The sequence below is a fragment of the Carlito syrichta genome, unplaced genomic scaffold (genome assembly GCF_000164805.1).
Source record: "Carlito syrichta isolate Samal-C Ts95f unplaced genomic scaffold, Tarsius_syrichta-2.0.1 Scaffold309418, whole genome shotgun sequence".
Classification (NCBI taxonomy): domain Eukaryota; kingdom Metazoa; phylum Chordata; class Mammalia; order Primates; family Tarsiidae; genus Carlito; species Carlito syrichta.
Genome location: NW_007253514.1, coordinates 586,391 through 598,268, shown reverse-complemented (window position 1 = coordinate 598,268; position 11,878 = coordinate 586,391). Strand labels below are relative to the sequence as shown.

General features: G+C 34.2%; 1 protein-coding gene across 2 annotated transcripts in view; it reads right to left on the bottom strand.

The window, feature by feature from the left end:
• Nucleotides 1-2,890: 2,890 nt before the first annotated feature.
• Nucleotides 2,891-11,878, bottom strand: part of TMEM135 (transmembrane protein 135) — a 287,168-nt gene continuing 278,180 nt past the window's right edge. For both annotated transcript variants that reach the window (XM_008067224.2, XM_008067225.2), the window contains 3 exons: nt 7,902-8,000; nt 7,020-7,087; nt 2,891-5,236 (listed from right to left, as the gene is read on the bottom strand). In XM_008067224.2, the coding sequence (XP_008065415.1) occupies nt 5,104-5,236; nt 7,020-7,087; nt 7,902-8,000 (300 nt within the window). In that variant the 3' untranslated portion in view covers nt 2,891-5,103. The remainder of the gene's footprint in view (nt 5,237-7,019; nt 7,088-7,901; nt 8,001-11,878) is intronic.

Below are 11,878 nucleotides of genomic sequence, written 5' to 3'. Positions count from 1 at the left end.
TATCTTCTATACCATCCTGCCTAAGAAATGCAGAGCTATATCAAAAACCATTGACCCTGGAAATGCTTACTGCATTGTTATGATCCTTCCGAAGCCTCTCACTTGACCTGCTAGCATCAAAGCTCTCAGAGTCCACAGAGCACAGTTTGCATAAGGTAACACCAGCAAGGGGAAGAAAAGCAAAAGACAAAGGGACAAAGAATAGGGAAAGGCAAGAGGTTCACATGAAGATTCTAAGGCTAGGATGGATGGAGGGGAGATAGGGAGAGAGACAGAGAGGAGATGGTGGGTAGCGTGAGAGAGAGAGAGAAGAAATGGGAGGAGAAAGAGAAGAGATGGGGAGAAAAAGAGAGAGAGAAGAAGGAGATGGAAGAGGAAGGGGGGAGAGAGAGAAAGAGAGAGACAGCATACCATCAAAGAGCAAGAAAATGATTAACACACACAGAGAGAGAGAGAGAACCCCCACACCAAAGAGAAATAGAATGATTTCTGAGAGAGAGACAAAGAGAGAGAGAGAGAGAGAGAGAGAGAGAGACGTGGGGAGGAAATGGGGGGGGGGGAGAGAGAGAGAGAGAGAGAGAGAGATTCCACACCAAAGAAAAAAGAATGATTTCCAGAGAGATACCACACATCAAAGAGCAAGAGAAAGATTTTCAAAAGACCAGATGAAAATTCTTTCTTCCAACTAAAAGTCACTCACTTTTTCCTTTATGTAAAATAGCACCCATGCTTTTCACCACAGCTGTAAGCTTAAGGCCAATCATTATCCTGCTGTAGTCCTAGGACACATGCTACATCATGGCCAAGTTCTTCCCTCCCCTAATGCTCCCAACAGTCATATGCCAGTGTCAGTCTCATTTCTCTGTAGATATCCTGTTCATAACTACAGGACTATTACAAGGTCACCTGAGGCCACAACTTGAAATAGGAACCCAGTACCATGCAGCCCTAGAATCCAAATCACCTCAGTCCCTGACACTCTTTTTCTTGCTAACTCAAGAAGAGAGTATACAAGGAAGGGATAAAAAAAACCTCAGAATTTATTTACAAAAAATTGTGTATTTACTCTGATATGTTTAAACTTCAGTCATCTTCAAAGTACTCTCCAACTGATGCAATATGCCTACAGAAATGCTCTTTCTACTGCTCAAAACAGTTTTTCAACTTGTTAATTTTAATGCCATTCAGTGCTTCTGCTGTTTTTTGTTACAACTCTTTCACAGGCAAAACATTTCCCTTTGAGGTCATTTTTCATACAGGGAAACAAAAAAAAAGTCACCTAGGGTGAGATGGGGTGAATAGGGAGGGTGAGACATAGGGGCCATGCTGTTTTTGGTCAAAAACTGCTGAACACCCAGCATGGTGTAGACAGGTGCACTTGTAAATCACCCATAATGAAATAGACTAACCCATTGAAAGAATCTCCCCAAAAATTCACTAAAGCTGAATACAGTCTCTCACAACAACACTAGCAGGTTCACTGAAGCCAATAGCTTCCCTTGCTAGAACACTTACCTAGCAAGGGAAGTCTGTACTACAAGGGAGCCCACCCTCCAAAAGATCATTCCGGGTTTTTTTGGGTCCCTCCTCATAGTTAGTACCAGCAATGGCTTTAGCACCAACAAAATGGACTATAAAAAAGAAGGCACAGGGTTGAAGTAACTATAAAAACAGTCTCCTATACCTCCATAATTAAGATAACCTTAATACTCATCACACTCAAAGTCCATCCCTAAGAAAATATTCACCTTTCATTCCTTTTCTTATGGTTTTTTGTTTTTTGGGGGTTACTCTTTTCCAGCTAAGTGAAATGAATCAATTTTCAGTGAAAATGAATACCAAGGGGATCAACAGCAACAAGTCAGGGCATCAGGGGACAGAAAGTTGATCAGATATCTCAGCAAGGAATGTACACTTCTGCCTTCTGGCGCAATGAATGACCTTGTTGCTGTGTCAAACAACTTGCTACTTATACACATAAAAATAAATCACAGAGAGAATTCAAGGAATTTCTGGGCTGATAGCTTCTCTGTTCCAAAAACAACAAGACCACTGGGTCACTGCTCCAGTGGGCACGTCCCCTTAGGCTGCCAAGAGGCTTCCTGACCATGCCAGGGAGAGGTTGTGACACAGGCAAGGGGACAAAGCTCCTTGAGAGTAAAGGACGTTGATTTTCATTCCTATGCATTAGTAGGGAACTTAGAAACTTAGGGATTTGATAAAATACAAGCAGAAACCATTATGTCAGCATTAACTATTAAATCAAATGTGAGCCTAGACACAACCTACAAGAAAATGAATAGTCAAGCACAACAAGAAAATACTCTGTGACAATTGCACACACAGTATTTTCTTGTTCCATCCAAAAAGATATGCTCATTCTAGTTAAAAGTAAATTAAAATATCAGAGACCAAAAAACAAGATAAAATTCTGAATTAAACATTTGACTAAATAATAACAAATGAAGGCAAAAACAATCAACTAGATATCAACTGAGTCTCAACTGTTTACACGTCAAGAAAAATTACAGAAGCAGACAAAGAATTTATGAAAAAAGAAAACTGAACCAAAGATGTCATTTCAGAGATAAGTAATAAAATGGACACTGAAACTGTCAGCTGAAAAGCTGGGAAAAATCTAACAGATTTGAGACAATTTGTTATCTTCCAATCTCAATATTTACTCAGTTGGTACTAATGTTAGAATCTTATTAATACCGAAAATAGCAATGAAATGACCATAATGCTACTGCTCTGAATGCAACTGTTTTTTAATCTCAATCTACATAAAGATGTCAGAGAGACTAAGGGGGCATATTATTGTTTACTGTAATCAGTTCTGGTGAAAAACTTACCATTTCGTCAGAGTATAAATGAACTAAAAAACATGTTTTGGAATGGAGAGATCTATTTAACTTTATTTACAATACCAAAAAATCGTCAATCAATACCTGATTAGAGGTAGAAAGATAATCATTTTGATTGTCTTCAGGAAAACAACAAAGTGTCTGTGTTTGCTCAAGCAACTACTCTTCACAGTCTGTCTCAATTTAATCAAACTGGACTTCACCATTTGCCACTGCAAATTAGTTACTATTCATTCAAGCTATACATTCATTATTGTATTCTGCTTCATGACAGCTATTTCATTTTACATTTTATATAAAATTTTTGAAATAACTGAAATTTATAAAAAAACTAAATTGCAGAAATGCACATTTTGATCAGTAAAATTTCACAAAATGATGTCAGCAAATTTCATAGTTTGCCTTTCAATATCAGTCTTTTAATGTCAATAAAAATAATTTATGAATTTAACCTTCTTTTAATCTGACAGGAAAATAAATAAACAAGTTCTGAATAGAGAAAATGAGGTGCAGGTAGCAGTGCTTTCTCAGTGCTTTAATTTGACTTCATTTTTAAAAAGTAAACACAGTACCAATCATCATTTTGATTCCAGTGGATACGAAGTTAAAATTAAATTTATTAATCACTTTTGAAGTCTGAAACCAAAATGATCCTTTAACAGCATTGCCAAATGAACAGGTCAATTTGAAAAAGTTAATCACAATGCAAAATTTTGATCAAATTAAAGTGGCTCTCTCTGTTTCTATGGTACCAAAGAGTCTGTCTTTTTGTTGGGTTTCACTTTGTCATAACAACCAAGGATAGGATTACATATAAACAGAAGTATACAAGGCCTGATGAAACCGAATATGAGGGATTAAGTATTTTTAAAGTCTGGGTTATAATTCCTTTTGCAATGGAAGTTCTACTGCATAATTTACAACAGCCTAAAAAATTTTCAGCAACAAAATTATATTTTAAAAATATCACTATCCCTATATGTTACATTAACTGTAGACATCACAACCACTTTAGCCTTTTATTAACTTAGAAAAGTTAACATTTCCCTGAAAAACTCTAGTGATCATATTTCAATACAGCTGTCCTGAACTACTTTCATAATCAGCAGTGACTGTATTTTATCACTTCTTTATTCTAACAGTAAAAATGATGACAATTTTTTAAAAGAAGGTTGGAAAACCTGAATCAAATTAGTGATGAAATAGACTTTTTAAACAACCACTGGATTTTCATATTATTTCAGTTGTAAAACGTCCATTACATCTATTAAACAGCTAAGAGGGCACAAGCTGCCAAACTTGCTGAAATGACTTTGTTCACTGGACTTTGATCCCTTCTAAAGCAACAATGGCATATAAACCGAGTTATGAAGAATAACATCCATATAAATGAAAACAAACATAATAAACCTAGAGAAGGATTAAAAGTTTTGTTTTTAAATATATGTTTTTAAATATTCAAGTGTAATGCTTCTGTAAAAGATTAAAACATACATTTCAATTCTATCAGATGTGTCCATTTCCATTTGCTCTTAACCTGCCATTAGGTCCACCAGGCTGCCAAACAGCCCAACTTATGATGGAGAGAGGTGATGTTACCAGTTGAAAATAAGAGCATGGATACTACAACATTTATCCAAATGGCATGAGACTCATCTTTGCATCCCTGAAGTAAAAATGGCCACTTTCTCTAATTAAATTGCTCTATACTAAAGCAGCATTGTTTGTGAAGAGTTACTGTAAATCAACAGCATTCTACTACTACAGATACCAATTCAAAAGTTAAAAAAAAGTACAGACCAAATCCATGTACCCGTGATCCTTTGTAAATCCTAAAATGTAGATATAATCCTAGTTTTAACCAAGAATTATATTGGAATGAACTAAAGACATCTTTTAAAGTAATTTTAAGTGTACTCCTATTTGTTATTACATTTCCACACAGATTATTTAATATTGCCTGTGGACATAATTTAACCGATAATATATCATAATGTCAATCACTACAGTGATCCAGAATCTGATTCTGGCTATGAAGGAAGCTTAATTATTAAGCAACATCTTCCTAAAAAGCCTCTGTGTTTCTGATTGGTAAGAAAAACAACAAAAAAAAGAATATCTCTCATTGAAATAACACTGAAGTTCGAGCTCGGGCCCTCTTCATTGTGTTCAACATAATTAACTCTTCAGGATAAATGATGAAACATTTAGCCACATTAATAAATTACAGTCATCTTCAACAAAACTCTGTGGGTAACTCTGGTGCTACAATTGTGTATCTTGGATCCAACTTGGGAATAAAATCCTGAAAGTGTTTAGATGCACCAGTCCCAAAAACATCAAGGACTTTTCGGTTCATGACAGCAAATCTGTAAAACAAGTACAGCGGACAATACTTAATAAAGTTTATGAAATATAATAATTCACCTTATTTGACTTATTTTTTATGGGATGGGAAAACAGAAAAGGCTGACATGGCAAAAAAACTAAATTCAATGGTAGATTAAAAAGTCACATGGAGGCAACCCCCTTGTGTCCCCTCCCACTGTGGGAGCTTTTCTATTCTCTCAATACATCCTGCTGTCAAAAAAAAAAAAAGAAAGTCACATGGATATTCTTTAAAGTACACTGTCTCATATTTTATTTAAAAAGATAATTCCCAGACCTTAAAGCCCAGATATTATAATTATTATTTCAAACTCTTCTAGAGTTCTTTCCACTAGACTGTATCAAATTAAAAATTACCTTCATTATTATTTTTATGATGAATAAATTCATAGAAAATGAAACAAACAATAAATAAGCTAACATGTAGATTTTGAAATTGCTAACAGACACAACAGAGCAAAAAAACATACCTTATTATTATCCATTACCTAGCCTAAGATACATGAAATTTTAAAAAGATACACTTTTGGTTAATGTGTAGGATGGGCCTTTGTGTCTCTGACTATTCATGAGCATTTAGAAGACAGCTAAATGAAATTAGTCTTGAATCACTGGCCAGTATCACTATTCCAAAAGTCAATGTGATTTTCAGTTCTTTTCCAAAGTAAGTTCCCTTGTAAAATAAACTGGTAAAACTCATTAATGTGAAGAAAACTAAATGATAAAAAAAGATTAAACAATAATAACACTATAAAGGATGCACATTAGCATTATTGATAAGAGGAAAAATCCTGAAGCCAGACAGCCTGGCTTCTTCTATTCCAGCTTCTTCATTTACTAGCTGTGTGACTCTCTGTACATCTCAGTTTCCTCTTATGCAAGCCAGGGATAACAATAAAACTGAACTCATAGAGCTATTTCAAGGATCACATATATACATTCATACATGTATGTATATATGTATGTTGTGTGCATCTTAAAATCATATATTGGATATAGTAAACACTATACAAGCATTTGCTATTATTATTATTATTATTGATAGTAATATTAACAACAATTTACTGAGTGCCTACTAAGTACCAAGGGCTACTGTAAATATCTTAATTTTCTGACAACTATACAATGTATATATTATTGTTTCCTTGTAGAGAGAAATAAACTTGGCCTCACAAAGTTAAATAATTTTCTCACAGTAGTCAGCTGAAGATACCAGAGCTGGATTCAAACTTAGGTCTGCCTGACTTCAAAGTCTTTCTATTAGGTCAAACTGCTGCCTCCCAGAGAATTAGATTAAAATCAAGCCTAATAATAATAATAATAATAATAAAATGAAAAACCATGAGAGGAAAGTACACTCACAACAAGAGCAACAGAATATGATTATTTTCAAAATGGGTATCAGTTAATTATGTGGAGATGATCTTTAATAAATCTGTTTAATACTTTTATTCAAAAAGAACAAGTTAATTATTTTAAAAGTTAGATTTAAGTATTTATGTAACAACTAACTAGCAGTTAGCAAATCAACATGTTATTAATCTAGAACACTTAAAATATCTAAAATGGTGTAGGGAAAAGAATAGTCAGAATCATGTTCACTCAAAGAATGCCTCATGTTATTTTTATTAAGTTGGACATATTTGATTTATAAGTAAATACCTACTTTACCACTGAAAGAACATTCCTTTAAAAAGACATTCACAATATTTTTATGGAAACTACTTTTTTGGTATGAACATTTAAAACATCTTAGTCACTTACTTGCCCTTGGTGAGCCTTAAAAGGAACTTCCAGTAAGATGGTCGCAAGGTCTGAACTTCCATGACAGCCTAAGATTATACAATTTGAGACTTCTTTTAATAAACAGAAATGTGAGCAGAAGCCTTAGGCAATAAAGTAGTTTTACCTCTATCTGTATTGTTCATTGTATTTTAAAACAAAAGTGATGACACTCATAATAAAGACATGCATTTGTGTTTATCTAACTATTAAGGATCTTTGGAAATGTGTCTTCAAATAGAAATGTAGCATTTATAATAATAATTAAGTGAAAAGTCATTACTATCATGAAGCATTATTGAGTACCCATCACATAGCTGACACTTCACTAGTTTTAATGAGTTTATCAACCTGGCAGCATTCCCATGAGAAAGAGCAAATAAAAGTCGTTTCCAAAATTTTGCAACAGCCCTAAAACCATTAACATCAACAATAATAATAAAGAATTTAAATAGATTAAACAATGATTCAATTAAAGTAGTTCTTCCCCCATCCTCATTTTCTGTGTAATATTAGAAAAATGGAATTACTCATATTTATGTCTATGGATCTTTTTTCTCAATAAATTATAATTAAGTTGGGGTATTCTACACAAGGTAATGAAATAATAATTTACTTATAAATTACACTCTTAAACCTAAAAATTGTTGTGCTCATAAAACAGAACCTGGTCTATTAAGTTAACAAGTCTAATGATTTGAAACATGCAAGCTATCTTGCTGAAAAACAAAAAACAAGCTTAAAATGGAATACTCTAGAAATGTTCTGGGACATACAAATGTTCCAGATTTTATTTTTCCCCATTAGATTAATGTACATTAGAAACAAATCATTCTATTTCTCATTTCAAAAAGCTATACTTACTGCCTGGAAGCAAATTGCTGTAGAGATGGAATAGATGATAGTATCTGCATGAGGAAAATAGGGAACTTTCCCTGCTTCAATGCCTTTGAAATACATTGTCTGCAAAACAAGCATAAGGCAAGAGATATTTTTAAAAACTTTAAATAGCATTAAAAATATAAGTGAGCTGTATACTCACTATTAATATATTCCTAATACCCACTTCAGAGCTCAGACCATGTGTCACGGCTTCCATAACAGTGTTAAGTGGCAGTCCTTCCCTTTTCCTCATTCCTTGTTCCAAGGCCCAGCTCCCAGTAGTAATAAACTCAATGGCACTTTATTTTTATTGCCATTATTCAGTACTTTCTGTACAGTGCTCGGGTCCTCTCTTCCCTGTTAGATCTATTCATTCCTTCATTCATTTACTCAGTGAACACTTAATGGTATCAACTCTATGCTGGGCACTATGCCAGAAACAGAATTAAAATGAATAAATCATGGTTAGTGCAAAACATATCACTATGATGAGGGCTGTAAGATATGTGTGTGTATATATATACACACACACACATATTATATATATATATATATAATACATATAAGAGAGAGAGAGATATAAATATATATGAGATATATCAAATACTCTGTCTGGAACAAAGGACCAAGGAGGATTTCAGAAAATATCACATTTGACTAATGCTTCTCAAACCATCTGCAGTGAAGAATCACATTTCTTTTTTTTTATTGTATTTTAAATATGTGGGGTATAATTCAGGTTTAGGTATACAAATGTTCATTATGCAGGTACCTTTGTCGATGAAGTGTGCCACCCCCTTCTCTGGCAGTTTCCCACTACTGTCAATCCCTTTCTCATAGTATTGCAATAGATAAGAACCACATTTCTTATAAACTTCTAATTGTCATGAATTGATGTTTTATAATACAATAAAAATTGCTATAAAAATGTTTAATACAGAACTGAACCAGATTTTCACTATGAGGTTCTAAAGACAAAACAGAGGTCAGGCACAGTGGCTCATGCCTAGAATCACTTTGGAAAGCCAAGTTGGGAGGATTGCTTACAGAGTGATTCTGTCTCTTTAAAAAAAAGAAAGAAAAAAAAGTCCCGAACACTTACTCTCAATTACTATACTCATCTTGTCATGGACTGTTAACATATAACAGTTCATGGACTAGCACTAGTCTGCTGACCATATTTTTAATAGTGCTGTCTTATAAGATGCACAAGATTAACAACTAGGTAAGAGAGAAAAAGCAGGGGTAACAAGCAGGCATAAAAGCATATGATATATCCATACATGTGGAGAACTGCCAGTAAATTTATACGGCTAGAACAAGGGATAATTCATGGAAATGGGTTTTCTGATACATGGAAAAGCTAAAGTAAAACTAGTAAGAAACATGGGAAAAGATCCAAGAGAGAATATGTGTTCAAGAAGATAAGGGTGATCACAAAAAAAAGAACAAAAAAGAATGAGAACTAAACAAAGTCACTGGCAAGTGGTAACAACCTTCTCTTCCCTATTTTTGTATGGTCTTGAACACCTATTCTAGACCACAGTATTAATATTTGCTCTATAGATTTGACTCTTTTTTAGTTATATCCCAACTGACCTATGATAAAACAAATCCTCAAAATCTATATGAACTACTACAATCAAAGAGCAAAGCAACAAAAGAAATGATGAGGTAAAAATATCACATACAAATCAACCAAAAAGTATATCATGAGGAGTAAATATATGTAAAGTAATGTATATTAGAGACTGGGACACAAAAGAACTGTAAGATATACACATAGTTATAATCTGTTTATTAAACAAAGTAAACAATTTATTGACCATTATTTTAAAAATAATATAACAGTATAAGAAACAGATATATGGTAATATATTCATGACTCAGACATGGTAGAATAGCAGCCTAGAAATGTAAAGTGAAATAGTATCTTTTGATAGATGAAATAACAATGTTTCTAATTAGATATTATAAAACTTCTTTACTGAATCAAATTCTAAGTTAATGAAGGGTAGAAATTATATCCTAGATTTCTATATTCTTTTCAGTTCCTAGCACAGTAATGAGAACATAATAGATACTCAATAAATTGATGCATTTGACTAAGTTCCAAGAAAAACTGTCTATATGGCTGATTTTTATATCACTTCCACTAGATTGTAACTTAGTATTTTGATATAAAATTAACTTCAATCATAGAAAAATAATTGCCTATTACACCATAGTAAATAAATACACAAAAGGACATGATAAGCTTAAGTTTCTAATTTCCTTAATTTAAAAGAAAGCTCTCATCAGCACACTTTATATGCCAGTTTCATTTGTTAGATCAGATATGGCCTCATAACATAAGAAACAGCTACTACTGCTTGGCATAAAAAAACTCTAGCCACTTTGGGAAGCAGCTGTAAAACACCTTTACAAACTAGATCTCAATACTGGTTTCCTCTTGTGTTAAATAATATATTTTTGCCACCTGAGGGTTATTTTCTTTTTCTCACTCCCTGTTCCCTCTCCATCAGCCAATCTTGTCAACTCTACTCCTAAACGGGCACTCGATCTGTGTACTTCTTTCCATTTATACTGCTACCATCCTGATACACGCTACCACTTCTAGCCAGAGACTAACTGTTCTCTCAGTTTCAATCTTGCCTCCCTCTATATAACAGAATGTTCTCCTTAAAATGTTAATCAAATCCTATCACTACTATGCTTAAAACTCTTCAGTGGTTTCCAATGCACTGAGAAAAAACACAAAAACTCCTTACCACAGCTTTTAATATCCTACATGATATGGCTCCTGCCTGTCTTCTTCCTGATTTCATTATGTATACATTCTCTCAATCTCTCTCTCTTTCTCTTTTTCTTTCCCTTCCCCTCTCTCTCTTTCCCTCCCTCTTCCTCTTCCTTTCCTCCCCTCCCCTCCCTCCCTTTCCCCTTCCCTCTCCTCTTCTCTCTCTCTCTCTCTCTCTCTCTCTCTCTCTCTCTCTCTCATGCACACACACACACACCTGGGTAAAGCAAATCTATAATTATCTTAATGTCATTAGGGACACAGATTTTCAGTGAGAGATACAACTTTTTAAAATATCAAACAAATTAAATAAAATCTATAATCTTAACTCTGAATTGGAAACATCAGTATGCTCCAAATGTATTTTCTCCTCCTCTCTGAAAAGAAAGGGAAGGGGAATTCTCTAACGCTGTTCACTGTGAAGTCCAAGAAATAATAACTAGCCTGTAGCAAATAAACTCTGGCACCTGGATCGAAGCCTCTAAATACGATTTCCCCCTAAAAGAAACTAGGAGTCATTAGAGAAAAGTCTGATTCAATGTCTAAGGCAGAAAGAGTTCCAGATGAGCCTGGAATATCTTATTTTATAGCAAGAAAACTATCAAAAATAATGGCATTATATCAAACCAAACAGGAATCAACTTAAGGAAGCTTGCATGGCCAAAGACGGAGACAATTTGAGCATAATGATTGCAATGGGTTAAAATAAATAAGATATGTTAAAATCCATGTCTTCATAATGATACTTGAAAATAAAAACTCACAGGTCAATTTTAAAGGATGCTAAGGTACTAACTCATTCTGAACACTGGTAAATAAACAGAAGTAATCAAGCATTTTATTTTGACTTTCCTGAACAAACTATTCCAGAGTAACCAAATAGTTAAAAAGAAAAGGTTATTTTTATTTATTATTTATTATTTTTTTATTTTTATTTTTGAGTTGGAGTCTCACTCCGTCGCCCAGACTGGAGTGCAGTGGCGGCTCCCGGCCACCACAGCCTCGAACTGCTGGGCTCCGGCGATGCTTCCGCCTCAGCCTTCCGAGTAGCTGGAACTATAGGCGCGCGCTACCACGCCCGGCTAATTTTTGATTTATTGTAGGAGATGAGGTCTTGCCAAGTTGTCCAGGCGGGTCTCGAACCCGCGGGCTCAGGCAATCC